General features: G+C 39.5%; 1 protein-coding gene across 1 annotated transcript in view; it reads left to right on the top strand.

Moving 5' to 3' along the window:
- The window catches only part of ASCC3 (activating signal cointegrator 1 complex subunit 3), a 492957-nt gene that overhangs the window by 74614 nt on the left and 399335 nt on the right, over positions 1-19008 (top strand). Inside the window, exons 5-8 of the mRNA XM_045011487.1 lie at positions 7491-7611; positions 15259-15466; positions 16098-16239; positions 16872-16997. Coding sequence (XP_044867422.1) covers positions 7491-7611; positions 15259-15466; positions 16098-16239; positions 16872-16997 — 597 coding nt within the window. The remainder of the gene's footprint in view (positions 1-7490; positions 7612-15258; positions 15467-16097; positions 16240-16871; positions 16998-19008) is intronic.

Below are 19008 nucleotides of genomic sequence, written 5' to 3'. Positions count from 1 at the left end.
GGGAGGGCATTATGTGCTTTTATAAATTACGTAATAATCTATGGATATGGAAATACAGACCAGCCTAGGGGCAGAAGCCCATGTGTTGACGGGGCAACATTCAGAAATAGAAAGTTGTTCTTAATAGGCTGTGTAAGAGATACTGCAGTCAGGTGTTAAAATTTTCATAATCAAGCTCTGGTAGAGAAAACATTTTTTTTTTTATAATTTCTTTATTCTGATATTTGTTTTTTAACCAGGTACAGTTCTTCTACACTTCATCAAACCCAAATTTAGACTAGTTCCAGGTTACGGTCACTTTCCAGACATAGTAGTAAGTAGGGCTGTTGATTAATCGCAGTTAACTCACGCAATTAACTCAAAAAAATTAACACTGATTAAAAAAATTAATAGTGATTAATTGCACTGTTAAACAATAGAATACCAATTGAAATTTATTAAATATTTTTGGATGCTTTTCTACATCAATATATTGATTTCTATTACAACACAGAATACAAAATGTACAGTGCTCACTTTATTACTGTAAAATATTTGCACTGTAAAAATAATAAACAATAAATAGTATTTTTCAATTCACCTTATACAAGTACTGTATCTTTTTATCATGAAAATGTAACTTACAAATGCAGATTTTTTTGATACATAACTGCACTCAAAAACAAAACAATGTAAAACTTTAGAGCCTACAATTCCACTCAGTCCTACTTCTTGTTCAGCCAATTGTTAAGACAAACAAGTTTGTTCACATTTACGGGAGATACTGCTGGCTGCTGCTTATTTATAACGTCACCTGAAAGTGAGAACAGGCATTCTCATGGCACTTTTGTAGCTGGCGTTGCAAGGTATTTCCGTGCCAGATATGCTAAACATTCGTCTGTCCCTTCATGCTTCGGCCACCATTCCATGCTTCCATGCTGATGATGATCATTTAAAAAAAATGCATTAATTAAATTTGTGACTGAAATCCTTGGGGGAGAATTGTATGTTTCCTGTTCTGTTTTACCCACAATCTGCCATATATTTCATGTTATAGTAGTCTTGGATGATGACCCAGCACATGTTTGTTTTTAAGAACAGTTTTTCATAACAGGTTTGAAAAAATGTAAAGAAGGTACCAATGTGAGATTTCTAAGGATAGATACAGCACTCGACCCAAGGTTTAAGAATCTGAAGTTCCTTCCAAAATCTGAGAGGGATGAGGTGTGGAGCATGCTTTCAGATGTCTTAAAAGAGCAACAGAACCTGAACCACCAAAAAAGAAAATCAACCTTATGCTGGTGGCATCTGACTCAGATGATGAAAATGAACATGCATCTGTCAGCTCTGCTTTGGATCATTAACGAGCAGAACCCATCATCAGCATGGATGCATATCTTCTGGAATGGTGGTTGAAGCATGAAGGGACATATGAATCTTTAGTGCATCTGGCATGTAAATATCTTGTGATGCTGGCTACAACAGTGCCATGTGAATGCCTGTTCTCAATTTCAGGTGACATTGTAAACAAGACATGGGCAGCACTATCTGTGGCAAACTGTAACCAAGCTTGTTTTTCTGAGCGATTGGCTGAAGTAGGACTGAGTGGACTTGTAGGTTTAAAGTTTTACATAGTTTTATTTTTGAATGCAGTTATTTTTTGTGTGTAATTCTACATCTGTAAGTTCAACTTTCATTGTAAAGAGATTGAACTACAGTACTTGTATTAGGTGAATTGAAATACATGATTTCTTTTGGTTTTTTTACAGTGCAAATATTTGTAATAAAAAATAAAGTGAGCACTGTATGCCTTGTATTCTGTGTTGTAATTGAAATTAGTATATTTGAAAATGTAGAAAACATCCAAAAATATTTAAATAAATGGTATTCTATTCTTGTTTAACAGTGTGATTAATCACAATTAATTTTTTTAATCGCTTGACAGCCCTAGTAGTAAGTCATAAATTATGTATTCTCTTTTCTGTAAGTTCTACTTGGTGTTGACTTTTCTAATGCAGCAAAACCCCTATGTTTCTCCTCAATATCTCTATTTTGGTCACTATGTCTTATATGCAATGCCTCATATTTTTTGCTGTCTGCCGTGGTGCTTTCTGGGTCTGATCCAAATGCCATTGAAGTAAATGGAAAGAATCTAACTTCAGTGGGCTTTCGATCAGACCCAAGAAAGCCAGGTCCAGGTTTTTCCATATTGCATTAAAGACATCACTGAGATCAACATGCACAATAGCAGATTTATTAAGAATTATTAAATATCATTCCCTTTCTTGACCAGACTACCCCTTTCTTTCAGTGGAGACTGGGACACTCCCTGTTTCCAGGCAGGAGGAACCTGCCATTATGATCTTTTTGGGAGTGTAAGGAGGAAAAGGAGTCGTAAGTCCACTCAATTTAGGCTTAATTTGCACCTTTATTTATAAAAATTTAAGACAAAATTGTTACTTAGTGTCAGAACATACATTTGTGACAGATGATAAACAGATGAGACAGAATAGGTAGGGGCCCAAGTTACTGCATTCCAAGGTACAAGAAAGTTCTGTTCTTTATGATGATCATCTCTGCCTCTGATCCTTCCTTTTTTCAGTTTTTGGTCCAGTAGTTCTCCAGTTTCCCCCCTCCCTCCATGTGGATTCCTATGCACTTCCACATTACATATTTATTAACTTGTCTCCAATCAGCATTCAGCATTTGTTGCATAATGTGTGCAATGAACATACTTAAGCTTCAGTTTACACAGTTTTTGCTGTCCATGTGTCATTTTTGTGTCATTATGTTTTCATGTCACCTTGCCCTTATTTTTTCCCATTTAAAGGCATTACTGATTGTGTATTTTATTATACCATTTATCTTTTCTTTTTACTCAAAGTTTTCTAACGCAACATATCACCTTTGTTCTGTCAGCAATAGAATTGTTTAAACAAATCTGTGTAAGAGGAAGGAACTGGCAAAACATCACTCGTGCCAAGCAAAGTTAGGCTGAGGCCTTCGCCTAAATGATACCTCATCTAAACTCATTCACCATCCAGAATTATAAATGATTAAATTATAGTTAAAAGAGCTCTAAATCTTGCCACTTCAAAAATTCTTCATCTGTATGTTTCAGTATCATAATTCTGTGTGTGTGTGTGTGTGTGTTTCATAGCTAAGTTTTATTTTGCGAGTGGGGGAGATAGAGAGCACCATGACCTCAAAATGTCACTCTTTTTTTGTCTTCTTCAGACATTGTTTTCCAAGAGATTTTTTGCTCCAAGTCCAACATTACGTTTGTGAATCACTTAAGGCTTCATCAGTAATTATTTTCATTGCATTTTGAGTGTGGCTCCTTATTTTAGAATCTTCACTGTCCTTGTTCTCTAACGATCTCCCCCAAAAGCTTAAACAAATTAGCCAAGATACTCTTCACAAATAATTTACTTTCCTATTAAAACAAAGTCCAAAAAGTTAGTACACAACCAAGGCACCAAGCAATAGTAGAAACAGTGAGGTACTAGGACTACCTCAGTATCTTCGACTCTTTCCATTTGAAGTTTCAGGCAAGAACATGGAATAGGCATTCTACAAACAAGAAGCAAACCATCATACTGATACTACTGGAACTTTGTGACATTTGTTGCTTTTGACTTTGGAATGCTACTCTCCTGCTTTAGAGATCTGATAGGGTTTGTAAACATATGCTAAGATAGTTCTGATCCTTCCCATTAACTACTGCTTTGTGACTGGAGCCTTCACTTATGAAATTTCATCATAATCCTTTTTCTTCAGCTATATGAAGCCATTCCTGGAGATTACAAGCTATGGTCTCATGTGCCAGCAATATATAGAAGACATTCAGCGCCATCTCCTTTATTTCAAATGCAAACAATACAACCACTAGCCTATCCTGGTGCTTTGAGGAGCACTTGAACACAGATTTTAAATTTGACCGGGATTGAGCATGATTCTGTTTGGTGCCAGCCTGAAAAATGTTCCAGTTGGTGTAGAATATAGTGATTGGCCCTTTAACAAACATAAATTGCCAAGAGCATATCATCCTGGTCCTTCATTTGCATGGGGAATAAAATGTTCACTTTGAAAAACTGACTTATCCAATATTTCATTCCTGATCTCCAAACCCATCCTCATGGAATTGGCCCAAGCTACTTAGCCAATCTCTTTTCTCAGTCATAGTCTCTGTTGTCTGCTGCATTCTTCAGGACCAATAGAACTGTCAACTCCAAGAAAGACTACTGTGTAAGAGACAGCTCTCTCAGTAGCTAGTGAGCTGTGGAGCATCCTGCTCCAAGATAATAGAATTACCATGACTCTCACTGTCTTTGGTATAAAATGTAAAACTCAACACTGCAGCTAAATTTTTGCACAATAATAAAATAAACAATTGGAGGAAGAGGAAAAGAGGTCATTGCTAAACTTGTTTTATAAAGCACTTAGTATGGTGATGAGCACAGTATATAAGTACATGTCAGTTTCATTCTGCTACATACAAATAGAAAAAAAGTTTGACACCTTTTGAAAATTCTGGACCTTTACTAAATCAAATGGATTTATACACATTTGTACATGCTATGCTAGCAGGAAGCGAAGAGAGTACAAGCTATATTATTGTCACTTTTACTAAACTACATTTTTAATAACTTACATTGTCTCATGGAAGCTTGGGCTTGAAAAACCCACTAGGATAGTAAGAAAAACGCAGTCGGTGGATAGTGGAGGCCAGGGAGAGAGCGTAAGCTATCAGACTTTACTTTTTAAAAAAAAATAAAGCAAGCTTCTAGCCCTTGTGGTTGTAGAGAGAACTTTTCCAACATGAAGTGCTGCCTTGCTTTCCTAAGCAACAGAAATTGGCAAGACTCCAGTAAGTATAACTGTTTTCCAGTCCTGTGGTCAGTCGTGGCTCTGACAAGAATCATGCCAACTTGACTTTGCTGCTGCTTACAAAAGTGAAAGGCACTGGAGCTATTCTTAAGAAAATAGTGTGTGTGTGTGTGTGTATATATATGTATGTATGTGTATATATATAAAAAAACCACACACCTCTACCTCGATATAACGCTGCCCTTGGGAGCCAAAAAATCTTACCGTGTTATAATGAACTTGCTTTGATCCACCGGAGTGCGCAGTCCCGCCCCCCTGAGCACTGCTTTACCGCGTTATATCCAAATTCGTGTTATATCAAGGTAGCCATGTATATAAAATATGGAGATGGGGATGTGTGGAAGATGCATTTCACCTCCATTCCCTACTAGTTTGGGAAGGAGGAGGGTTCTTATTATTTTTACCCAGCTGCCAGAGGGCTATTTTTCAAAATTGAGATGGTTACTGACTAGCAGCTGATATGAAAGAATAAAACTGTTATTCAGTATATATTGTGAATTATTTTCTCCTTCCTCCCCATTTAGGTCCTTTGAAATTAGACACTTGTCTCCCACTTGTTGGTCCAGCATGGTATCAACAAACAAGGTAGTTCATAGTTGAGTGGAGGACACCCAGCTATGACTTTTGGGACCCAAAATAGGGAAAAATGTGTACTGGGTAATATGTTTAGCATAATTTGTGTTTGAATTCATTCTTATCTTTCCTGAGATATTTAATACACAAATTAAATATGAATAGGCCACATTTAATTATGTAGCTATTGTTAAGAAAATGTGTAGGAAAGTTGGGGGGAATTTATGGGGTTGGGAAGGTGATAGCCCTTACTTAAGATGAGCATTGTGACTTATTTTAGTGACTAGGAAATTTAAGACCAACAGAATCTAATTTTACAGCACAACTATTGTGGAAAAAGTATTGGCAATTTAAAAAAGTTGATGAAAGATTTAAAAAATGTTGCGAGTAGATGTGTTGAAATTAGATACAGGCAGGAAAATGTGTTATGGTTTGATGGCTTAAAGGATTAAGATTTTATAATTTTTTTTATAATTTATTATTTAAAGTAGAAAGTATTAGTCTGTGGTTATCAAGTTTTTTCCCCCCTTTCAGCACTAGCTCCACAAATCTACATTGGGTGAACCTATGTAGTTAGGAATTGAACTGAAGCTGTGTGCAGTAAATTAGGTCATGTCACATAGGGAAACAACACAGTACAATGGTGGCTGATCCCTACTTCGGCAAAACAAAAGGGTTCTAAGCTTTACCCCATACTTGACTGACAATTTTTTTTCCCACAATTGGCCAATTTTACTTTACATAAATAAAATTTTCTTTAACTTTAGTTCTAATGCTGTTTCTGAGGCATTATTGGCATACTCTGCTGACTTGTAGGGAGGCAGCCACCTTAATGATTGTAATGGAAGAAATGTACAAGAAAATGTCTCTGTCCTGTGTGGAGAGCGATGTTCGTATCTTGCAAGTAGGAAAATCTTCATAGGTAATTCCTGCAGCTCCTGTCCCCTAAGTCAATGCTCAGACATGAAACTGGGTACTTGACGCAAGGGGTGTTTTGAGCTTTCCTGGTGTTCAGTTTACCCACTCTTTTGGAGTATATCAATATTGAAATTAAAAACCCGTGGCAGGCCCATGCCAGCTGACTCAAGCTTGCTGGCTTGGGCTAAGGGGCTTCATATTTGCATGTAGACATTTGGGCTTGGGCTGGAGCCAGGGTTCTAGGACCCTGTGAGGTGGGAGGGTCCCAGAGCTCAGGCTGCAGCTCGAGCCCAAATGTTTGCAATTAAACAGCCCCTTAGCCCGAGTCCCACCAGCTTGAGTCAACAGGCTTGGGCCATCCACATGTGTCTAATTGCAGTGTAGATGTGTAGTCTCAGGTGATGAGATGTAGTGGTGAATGTACCCTGTATAAAAAATGGATTAAAAAGTCTTTCAATCTTTAACCCCACCTAAGATAGTGCATGAGTGTGGTCCCCACCAAATTGAGGGGTTGGTCACCTTTGCAGACAGAAGGTTGCTGCCCCAAATCATTGCATCAGAAGAACAGTCTCAGAGAAGTACTGTAGATGAGAATGTCAGAATTTAATTTTTTTAACTCTGTTGGGTTAACCATTAATTTGCTATCAGGGCCAGATCTGCCACCCTATCTCACATAGAGTAATGCAGTACTGCACGTTGTCCCTTTGAAGAAAATTGGACAAACTGTGGTGTAAGATACTTCTTAGTACAAGTGTGGCAGGGTATCCTCTTTCTTGAATCAGGTATCCTCTTTCACCTGTGGATTTTAAATTGGCTCTATTTATCCCTGGAAAGGTAAGGCAATTTTGTGTCCAGGACAATTCCTAATCCTCTCTCCCCTTTTTGGTTTTTTTTATTGCCACTCATCATAAAATGTGAGGGCTTTCTGTTGTAAAATTGATAGAAGTGAAGGCACTGGATGAATACTAGGTGTCACCTGTTTTGGACAGAATTACTTTTGTTTAAATATCCAACAAATACATTGTTACCAGGACAAAATTATTATAGACTCTTAGTTTATAAACTCTTGTACTATTTTGGGGGAAAATGTTTTAGGGGCATGATCTTTTTGTTTTCTATTTTTTCCCTAGTTATTCGAGCTGTTAGGGCCTGAGGGCTTTGAACTCATAGAGAAACTCCTACAGAATAGGTCTATTATTGTGGAGAGATCTCTGTCCTGGCCAAATGATTACAAGCTGCAGTCTCTACAAGGTAAGAAACTACTGAATTTTTTTCAAAACCGATAAAAGCCAGAGTTTTTGAATAACTGCCTGATTAGATAAATCAAACAAGATTTCTTTATTCTATTAAAAAGTATTCATTATATGCATAATTGAAGAAGGGAGCATGATTTGCTTGCCCCTAAGTCTGAATTTAAAAAAAAAAGAAAGAAAATTATTTTTTTTTAAACTCTCCAATGCTCATTTTTTTTACCATAGACATTGTGTTGTTCCTTCACCAGATTTTCATGCATCTGAATCCATGTTTGGTTATTGTTCATGTAGCTTACTGTTTTGCTTTTACCGCTTGCTCCTATTGCTCAAATACAAGTCACAGGAGAGTAGCACCTTTGCATTATAGCCACCTTTCAAAAGAATGAGGTGTGAAGAAAGGTCAAGGTGGCATACAAGGATTTGTTTTTATAAAGTACATTGCCTTGCATTATAAATAATTAATTTTAAATCAGTGTTACAAACTTAAAAAAAAAAAAGTAAAGAAAATGTGTGAGCACTCAGGAAAGACAATAATCTAGGCTCTGACACTAACTCCATCCAAACTATCATGGGACAATTATGCTGGAAATGACAGAGAAGCAAGAGACTGAGCCAGCTGGCTCCTCTAGAAGTTCCCCAATTGTATGAAGGTTCCAAGCTGCCACCTTATTTATCGTCCTCCAGATCCTTCCTCACCTTTCACCTCTATTGCAATGAGTACAGAAACTTGCCATCTGGTAACGGCTAAGCAGGTGACATGCTTTGATTGCGGCTACTAATTGGCTAAGAACTGTGCACACTGCTATGTTGTCCTAAAACATCTTATTGTTTTTGTTACCCTGTTTCGCCCCATCTTCCCACTTGTTTCTGACCCTCAGGTTATGTCATATCTTTTTTTTTTTAAATTGGAAACTACATGGAATGGAAACATTCATTTTGTATATGTCTGCACAGTGTGTAGCAGAATGGGGGCCTAACCTGCTCGAGGTCTTCAGGTCCCACAACAATATAAAGTTAATGACTATACTGCTGAGTTGAGAACCCACCTAGTGATCTGCTGGTTAAAGACTTGGGAGCAGGAAAAGATACCTCAGTTGGAAAAAGCCAGGAATACAACCCAGGTCTCCTAGTTCAGTGTTTCTCAATCGATTGTTTTGATTTTAAACCCACTAGCCTCGTTCTGGATTGGCTCGTGAATATTCATGAATTCATTTGGAGACAATATGGTGTTGTGCCTCAAAATAATTCAAGGTGCCATGGCAGAGAAAAGGTTGGGAACCATTTTCCTAGGTCACAATCCAGTGCAATATCCACTATGCTATTCTGACAGAAACATCAGACATGCAGTTCAAATATATTCTCATCTTGATTTAACGCTGTTATTCTTCTGTAAAGAAATGTTTTAAATCAACTGATTCAATCAACAGTAATTATTTGGTATACCTGGACTGGAAATATATCTATCCATGTTAGGTGTTTAGTGATCTGGAGACTGCTTTTTTTAATATAGTAGTATAAATTCTGATTGCTTTTTTAATACAGTAGTATAAATTTTGTGTCAATGTTCTACTAGAGTTTTCATTTAAAATGTATCTTTCAAAAGGAAAATGATTTTAGGTAAGTCAGGTCTGAAATTTATTACATACAATTACAATTCCTCATATCTCATATTTGCTTCCAACAATTTTTCCAATTTACAATGGACTCCTCAAATTTTAAATTCTGAAAATATATAACTAGAAATTCATCTGAGACTGAAATTCCCGGAATGCATTTGCAAAGCCCAAAACAGCCCACTCTTCACTGTCACGTTCCATTGCCGTACATTATATTCATACTACACATAGCTGTGTTTCCATAGCAGATAAAGGAATTCTAATGTATACTGTAGACAAAAAAAAAATTAGTTTCCGAACACGATTGTGATGCCATATTTGTCCAGAGGGGCTCTCTACACTGAACAATGTTTAAAATTCTGTTATTTAATAACGCATTTAAAACTGTAGACCACCCTTATGGGCCTTTCTCACATGCTCCACCTATTGCTGCTGTTCTCTCTGGGAAGATCTAGAAGGTCCAGGTTGACAGACTCAGGTTCCCAGGGCTTGCACTACAATGCTAAAAATAGCTGTGTAGACAGCATATTGAAACTGAGGCTCAGGCTGAACCTTGGGCTCAGAACTCACTTACCTCCCCAAGCTTCAGAGCCTGAACTCCAGCCTGAGCTGCAAAACCCACATAGCTATTTTTAGTGCAATAGGGTGAGTCCCGCAAGCCCGAGTCACTCAACCCAGACTGAGAGGCTTCCTGCCACAGGCTGTGCACACGTATCCTATGTGCTGCCCACCCTATTGCCAAAAAATTCCTTTGTATTTGCAATTAGTGTATTGTGAGACAATTAAATTAATTGGCACAACATTATTTTCTACACACAGGCTCCAATCTAACTAGCAACCTAAAGATTGAACGTTGAGGAAAAATACAGTATTCCCTGACCATTTGAGAGTCCACATGGGTTACCAACTCTACAAGGCTGGCATACATTGTGACATAAATCCACTCGCCACTGCTCTGCAGTCTACTACTAAGTTTTACGGGCTAGCAAAACTTTCTATTTAGAGTTTGTAAAACTGAAGACCACAAGCAATTTACTGCTGGATAAGTTAATTGTGATGATCCTATTCATGGGTTCCCATTCTAAAAAGAGGAGTGAAAATACCTTCTCCAACTATTAGACCACCTTGCCAAATCCTTCAGTTTAAATTTCTTGGCAGCTCCTGCCATACTGGGATCTCTGGATGGACACTTTGGGCACATGCTTATTAATATAATCTGCAGTACAGTCAAAAAAGTACTGCTTCTTACTGTTGTAACTGACTTGGTAACAAGTGAACAAATAGGTAGTGTGCAAGAAGCCCATGCATGAGCAGCTTCTCTCTCACCAATCTATCCATCAGCTGCTCCTGGTGGCCTGACAGAGCTGCTGCATGTAGATTTTGCAGGACAGTTAGTAGTTTGTACAGTTTACATAATGCCTACAAGGCCTTGGAAAAACAGTGTTTTCTTGACAAACTGCTCTACTTCTCTGCCACTGACCAGCTGTTTGACTTTGGACACAACACATCACCTTTCTATGCATCAGTTTCCCTATTTGTTAAACGGGGAATAATAATATTAACCTAATTTATAAGTGAGGTGGTTTTATAGATTGTGGCCAACATTTTCAGACCTGGGTGTCTAAAGTTAGGTTCTCCGAATGATTGCTCATATGTATTTCACAATAGGTGTGCGTGCTCGCCACATGCACCGGTGCTGGAAGTTTTTCCCCTAGCAGCACCCGTAGGGGGGGAGAGCCCCTGCGACCCCTGGAGTGGTGCCTCCATGGCGCGGTATAAGGGGAGCAGCGTGCTCCCCCCACCCTCAGTTCCTTCTTGCCAGACAACTCCAACAGAGGGCAAGGAGGGTGGGATGTGGAATAGACATGAACAACACATCTCGAAGAACATCAGTTATGGCAACAGTAATTGTCTTTTCCTCTTAGAGTGATTGCTCATGTGTATTCCAGAATAGGGGATTCTAAGCTATATCTGTTGGAGGTGGGTAGGAGTTCACAAGTTCCCATGACGGAGGACAGCCCTGGCGAACCTGGTGTCATCCCAGGCGCGGTAAAAGGGGAGCTGCACGCTCCCCCCACCCTCAGTTCCTTCTTGCTGCCAGTGAAGATGCGTTGGAACTGCTCTGCTCCAGCTTCACTGTAGCTCGTCCGAGAACTGTTTGTTCATTCAGCGTTAGTACCTGTAGTTAGCTGTTTAGTTAGTCAGTGAACCCGGGAGCGATTATCTACGGGACGGCTGTGTTTCCATAGCAGATAAAGGAATTCTAATGTATACTGTAGACAAAAAAAAAATTAGTTTCCGAACACTAATTATCTACGGGACAGTGGCAGGCGTCGCTGTTGGTCCTCATCTCAGAATGGATATCGCAGTTGTTCATGGCACGGTCATCGACTCTGTTCCTGCTCGGACTCCTGCTCCAAGTCTCCGCCAAGACATCGAGGCCATTCACGGAGTAGCTATTACCATTGGTACCGGTCCTCCACATTGAGATTGTGGTCTCATGGCCGTTGTAGATCCCAGCACCGCCACTCCTCTCGGTCCAGAGACAGCAGCAGATCTTATGCCAGCCTGGTCTCCATTCATAGCAGTCCTTTGATGGGCCAGGCCAGACAATCTAGACAGCCAGCCCTGCTGGTGCCACAGCAGGTGCAGTGGCACCGAGTGTCATGGCCGGCCCAATGGTACCAGTGGGCACTGTGGCCTCCGGTGGGAGTTCGCTCAGTGGCTGGAGCTTTGGAACCACCATCAGCCTCCCTCTCCAGACCCCCGAGAAGGGGGTTGGTGGGATGTATGTGCTCGGCACTGTGCCCAGAGTCTGACCAGGTGGTGGACCCTCCGGTGCCGGATGACACCCAGAGCACTGCACCGGCCTCTTTGCCCCGCCCGGAGGAGGCGATTGCAGCCTCGCCCCTCTGCGTCCCGCAGGCGGACTTCAGGGCCCACGAAGAACTCTTAAAGAAGGTGGCAGCAAGCCTACACTTACAGGCAGAGGAGATGGAGGAGCCCTCGGACTTCATGTGTAATGTACTGTCCCTATCGGCACCGGGTAGGGTAACCTTGCCTCTCCATGAAGGGGTGGCTAAGATTTCAAATGCCCTGTGGCAAACACTGGCCTTGTTGGTCCCCATCTCTAAAAAGGCGGAACGCAAGTACTTTGTACCCACTAAGGGGCATGTGTACTTGTATACCCACCTGGCGCTCAACTCCCTGGTGGTTGAGTCAGTCAACCACAGGGAACGGCAGGGTCAGCCATCCTTGACCCCAAAGAATAAAGACTCTCGGAGACTGGAGTCTTTCGGAAGGAAAATTTATTAATTTTCGAGTTACAAGTGGCGAGCCATGAGGCTCTCCTGGGCTGGTATGAATTCAATCTGGGGGGCTCCCTGCCTAAGTTTAAGAACTCCCTCCAGGAGCACGATAGGAAGGAGTTCAAGGCGCTAGTGGAGGAAGGGGCCCTGACCTCCGCGCTGCCGTACACGGCCTTTCATAAGGACAAGGTCTAGCTCCGCCCACACCCCGCATTCCTCCCAAAGGTGGTCTCCGCCTACCACATGGGTCAGGATGTTTTTCTACTGGTCATCTGCCCCAAGCCTCGCACGTCTAGTGAGGAGTGCCGTCTCCACAAGCTCGATATGCGGTGGGCTCTGGCTTTCTACCTGAAGCAGACTCAGCTGTTCAGAAAGTCCTCACAACTGTTCGTCGCCTTGGCTGAGCGCGCGAGGGGCCAGCCGATTTCCACTCAATGGCTTTCCAATTGGATCCCTTTGTGCATCTGTTCCTGTTACGAGCTGGTGGGTGTCCCCCCGCCACCCATTGTGAGGGCACACTCGAATCGGGCGCAGGCCTCGTCAACTGCCTTCATGGCCCACGTCCCCATCCAGGACATTTGTAGGGCTGCCACGTGGTCTTCGGTTCACACTTTCACCTCGAACTATGCGATCGTCCCCCAGACCAGGGATGACGCCAGGTTCGACAGGACTGTCCTCCACCCTGGGAACGTGTGAACTCCTACCCACCTCCAACAGATTAGTTTAGAATCACCTATTCTGGAATACGCATGAGCAATCACTCTAAGAGGAAAAGACAGTTACCTTTTCCATAACTGGTGTTCTTTGAGATGTGTTGCTCATGTCTATTCCATATCCCACCCTCCTTGCCCTCTGTCGGAGTTGTCTGGCAAGAAGGAACTGAGGGTGGGAGGAGTGCGCAGCTCCCCTTGTACCGCGCCATGGAGACACCACTCCAGGGGTCGCAGGGGCACTCTCCTCCCACGGATGCTGCTAGGGGAAAAACTTCCGGCACCGGTGCACATTGCAAGCACGCACACCTATTGTGGAATAGACATAAGCAACACATCTCGAAGAACACCAGTTATGGAAAAAGTAACCATCTTCTCTTAAACTGATATTTATGTATCTAAATAAAGTGATCTGAATGTTTTTCAGAAGTGGTGAGCAATTGCAAATCTTATTGAAGTCAATGTAAACTGCAGGTGTTTTGACAGCTTTCATTTACAGCAGGGCCAACATTTTCAAAAGTGAGAGCCTACAGTTAAGAAACCAAGGCCATATTTAGACGTTTAAATAGGTAGGTTGATTTTTCAAAAGTAATGACCGCTTAACAGACACCATTCTCTTCAAAGAGAGCTATTAATCTATTTATTCTACAGTCTTTGAAATCAGGCCATTTATTTAGGTGCTTAAATGTAGACTTAGGAGCCTGAATTTTAGACTCTCACTTTGAAAATCATGGCCCACATGCCTAAATATGTATTCAGAAGCAAGCCTAACTGTAAAACTCTGGCTTGTTTATATCAGAAAATAAGTCCCTGACATCTCTGCTACGAACATCACTAGTTTTCTACCTACCGCTGATCTATAAAACCTAATAGCTATGGTGGAAGAATCACCATTTTCCTTAGTGTATGTATGTGAACTATGTAAGAATACTTTAAGGATCCTTCCCTTTATGACTATACACAGCTAGCTGCCTTCTTTCTAATGTGTTGTAAGGGGTGTATTTGAGCATGTTTTAGAGTAGAATGTCTGATATAATTTATTTGCACACCACCACCATGTGCATGGTGCTTTATAGATAAGTCAAGTAACAGGTCTCTGCCCTGAGGAGTTCAGTCTGAATTAATACAGTGAGGGATGGCAGTAGATACAGGAACGATGAGGATTACAACAGTAAGAGATTGAGAGGTGATTAATATGTGAGCGTGCATCTTGACAGTTTTTCTTTAATGAATCATAACATTCAGACTTTGTCCAATATAGATATTGAGAGAAGTGGGGGCTTGGTCTTTTTCATGTCAGCGTAGGTGGACGATATGTGCTGCAAAACGTTTAGCCCAGCAATCAGAATTTAACTCCTGGGTTTAGTTTTTGAAGCTGAATAATCTTCTGCAGAGCCAGAATTACCCAACCCCTGTGCTCGCAGACGCAGACAGCTTTAGTTATGTAATACATTGTGTTGGGTCTGTAACCTAGTAGAGCATCCATTATGTAGTGCAGGTACATTGGCTGTACCTTGGGGAGGGTCAGATAAAGGCGCCAACCAGTTTCCATCCCGTTCTGCCCACCTCTGGCACTGGGTTGTGGGGGAGGAGTTAGCAGCAATTTTGTGGCTCTTGCTTCCTGCGATGGCGTGGGTATATGTCTTAGGGTAACAAGTGACTAATTTCCAACCCTGTACACCCGTTCACCTTCATGCTAGGTGTTTCACAATTTGGCCCCAAGTGCTGTTGAATGAAGAATTCTGTCGTTGAAGGCTTGAAGTGAAGCATAAGTTTTCCTAATGATAACGTTTAAATTGTTTTCTCTCTGGGGCATGGGCTGTGTCTTTCCATGTGATTTGAAAGAATCTAGCACATTTGCAATCTAAATAATGCTAAGCAGTTTTAGGCATTAGTAAGCTGTCACAATTTGTGTTATATTTTGAGAAAATAAATAACCTTTTAAAATCATTTAGAAAAATAAGTTAGTCTCTAATGTTCACAGAGAGTCATATCTGTTTCCATGTTGCAGAACAGTGTAAAAAGCTTGCAGGTGACAACACTAAACCCAATTATGGTTGTCAAGTCACAATTCAGTCTGAACAAGAAAAGCTGTTAATGAAACAATATCGTCGGGAAGAAAAACGAATTGCCAGACGAGAAAAACGAGCTGGGGAAGATGGAGAAAGTTTTGGAGAAGGACTAATGTGCTTTGATCCCAAGGAGCTGCGGATGCAAAGGTAATAAACGCCAAAAGTTGAAAAATGCTTGTGCTGTAATTGCAACTTTAATGTATCATAATCATTTATTTTCTTTTAGTTCACCTTTGGAGATTAGATGATTCTGACTTCAAGTCACGTTTTATTACAAGTCTAGAATTTTTTTCTATGAAAACCTAATTTTCTGGGATAAGAAAGCAGTCATCTGCTTAATTAGAATCTTCTTGGTCTCATCCACATGGGTTAGAGATGTAGATTAGGGAGGTAAGCCATCTTCCTGAGTGCTATGCACACACCACTAGCTTAAGATTTATGAAGTCTATACCAAATGTATCAAAACTCCCTCTCTCCCCCCCACCCCCGATTAATGGGTATTGTTTTCCATGTTGTCATGTAAAAGTGGAGTTGGGGGAGGGAATGCAAGTAAATAAGGCATTGCATTTGGTGTTGAGAAAAACAGCAGTTGGAAATTTAACTATGGAGAACCATAAATTCTGATACACATTATGTACCTAGGAGTGAGAAGAACAAAAACATCAATAAGAACATTCTGTTACTATGATATTAACATACTGTATTTGTTTGTTGTTGTTTTTTTGGCAAGGTAGGCCTGTGATTGGCAGAATTACTTGAGTTATTTTTCTCCTTGCAGAGAACAATCCCTTCTGAATGCTCGAAGTGTGCCGGTCCTAGGCAGGCAGAGAGAGATGGACTTTGAAAAAATTCATTACCCACATGTTTATGATTCCCAGGCTGAAGCTATGAGAACATCAGCATTCATTGGAGGTGCAAAGGTACACCTTTGGTATCTGACCTTTTCTGAACAATGCATTTATCCTAGTAAATAATATGCAGCTGGGTTTCTTTTGTTCCCTCAGAGGTTTTACTACTAATTGAAGCACTGTACCAAATTTTGCTTCTGCAGATGGTTGAGTATTTTCAAATATTTTATTTTTACTTAGATGACAATCTTTCTTCTGATGGGGTGGTTTTCACTTCCATGAAGACTTAAGTCATTAAATATATTTTTTTTTCTTCCTCGGTTGTTTTTCAAAAGCTGTTGAATTGATTCTAACAAAATTTATACTTCCTGAAAATCCAGGATTTTAATAACTTTCTCCTTAAATTTAATTAGACCTATCATTTTTAATAGGAAACAAGTATTGTCTAATTCCTCTTGGTTTTATGAACCAACCTCTGGATAGTAAAATGCCTGTCTCTTTCCTCTGCCCCCATTTTTTGATTCTGTTGCCACCTGTACAATTAATAAACATATAGGGATTAATTTAACTTCAAGTTCAGTCACATTAGTTATTAACTATGTATATGTGACGATGAGATAAATCATTGGTCACTCAATTATTTCTAGCATATTTTAATGCAATTTTTTTTTCTTCCAGTAACTTTTTTTTTCAAATTGTTACAGATGCTTCTACCGGAGGCGATCCATAGAGAAAACAACAAAATGTATGAAGAAGTAAAGATCCCTCATAGTGAACCAATGCCTATTGGCATTGAGGAAAAAATAGTTTATATCAAAGACTTAGATGAGGTGAGTAAAACACTTTCTTATTTTTTTTATAATTACTTGTTTGAAGATACATTGCTACTGAATTTTCCAATGATCTGTGATCCTTTAAAAAGTTTTATTTAGTAGGTTGTATTTAAATGTTAATATTGCAGGGAAGTACTACTCAGTGGTGAAAGCACAGGGCTCAGTCAGTAATTTAGAGCTGTCATTCCATGCTAAAAAACAAAGCTAAACTACTGAGTCAGTAGTACAATATAGTTGCTTACTGAGTCAATTAAAATGTGTCTGTTGCTTGTAGTGTCGATAACATTAACAATGCTCCTGATTGGGTTAAAGTCCTATTGAAATGTCCACTCACAGTCCTGTGTGACTGTGGGCAAATCATTAGCTTCTCTTTGCATCAGGATCCATATTAGTTAAAAAATAAATATATATATTTGAGTCACAACGGTGTTGTGAGATGTTACTCATAAACAGTGGAAGACTGCTCTGGAATCTCAGTGACAATACCTTCAAAATTCAAAATAACTATGGTTTATTCAATTACTATGGGATCTAGATTTACTGCTTATCCTTCATTCATGTCTCGTCTTCTCAGTGGACAAACACGTCAAAGTATATATTGGAAAAGTGGGATATTGTGGCCTTTTGGCTTTTCCTGTTTTTTTATTGTTATAGGTTGTACTTCTAATGTTTTGTAAATACACTTGCCTATTCCATGATATATCTTAAAGTGTATTTTAAATCAAATTAATCAAATCTGCCACAATGCATACAGAACACTGCCATCTGATAATGGCTGGAGAGGTTGTGAGCGATTAGTTTACTATGTTTATGATTTGTGCATGCAGCTATTTCTGCTAAAAATTCCTGTTATTGTTAACTCCATCCTCCCTCCTCTCACTCAATCCTCTCTCACTTATATCTTTTTTAGACTGTAAGATTGTAATTGCTTAATATATATGTGTACAGTGGCTAGATCCCTGTCCTAGTAAGTCTGCTAGGTATTACAATAATGGATGATAACCTAGACAAGATGAATTATTTAGTGGTATTTTTGAGGCACAAGCACTTTAGCTGGAGAAAAGATTCTTTAACCAGTCTTATTCTAGGACTAAAAGTGTATGTCTGAAATGGAATAAAGGGGCAAATACTCACCCTTACTCAGTAGAGTGGGGCTTCTCATAGAGTGAGGTGCTATTTAACTATTGGTAGATTATGGGTCATGGAAAATCTGCTAAAAGCTGGCAAGCAATGCTATGAAAGTTTGATAAAAGGGGATGACTATTCACAAATTACTTGATTGCTTTTGAAGTTGGACACTAGAGGATTTTTTTAAAAACCTATGTAGTTAAAAAGCTTTGTTTGATATATTTTGGAATAAATGAGAGAGCATGTACATGGAAACTTAAATTAGTTCCTTTTTTATATATAAGGTAGAATTTTAATGTATACTTGAAAATACAAATTCCCTGAAGATACACACCTATTAAAAGGAAAAATTAAATGCTCTGAAATATTTGCATAATTGAATAATTTCAGGGCTCATTTATTTTAAATGTATTATATTTTTTGAAATCTGGAAACAGTTTTCATTAGATAGTTAATTTTGGTTGAGCTAGTTTATCTGAAATATTATGAACTTCTCTCTGAATTTTAGAACTTCTATTGGAGGATTACAGATTTGCAGAAAGGGTTTAGCTTTGTGCTTTGGATAAGATTTTTCACTGGAAAAAGTTTTATGCTGAATACTGATATTAAAAATGTCACATTTTATGGCTGCAGTAGCTCAGTTTTCTCTCCATTTATGCTGTCAGACACTTGATAAATATGGCAGTAGGTATTATCAGCCAAGATTACAAAAGAATATGGTTAGATTCTAATTTTAGCTGGGTTCTCTTTAAAAGAGGTAGTGGTGTGTGTATGTGTGCGTGTGATTATCTTAAGATATTTCTGAAATGTTCTGAGTAAGAGCACTAGATTAATACTCTTCTCCTCTTACCCCTTAGAAGATAACTATACAATCTTTCCA

The sequence above is a fragment of the Mauremys mutica genome, chromosome 3, assembly GCF_020497125.1.
Source record: "Mauremys mutica isolate MM-2020 ecotype Southern chromosome 3, ASM2049712v1, whole genome shotgun sequence".
Lineage (NCBI taxonomy): Eukaryota > Metazoa > Chordata > Testudines > Geoemydidae > Mauremys > Mauremys mutica.
Note: the sequence above shows the minus strand (reverse complement) of the source record. Positions and strands in the feature narration are given on the sequence as shown.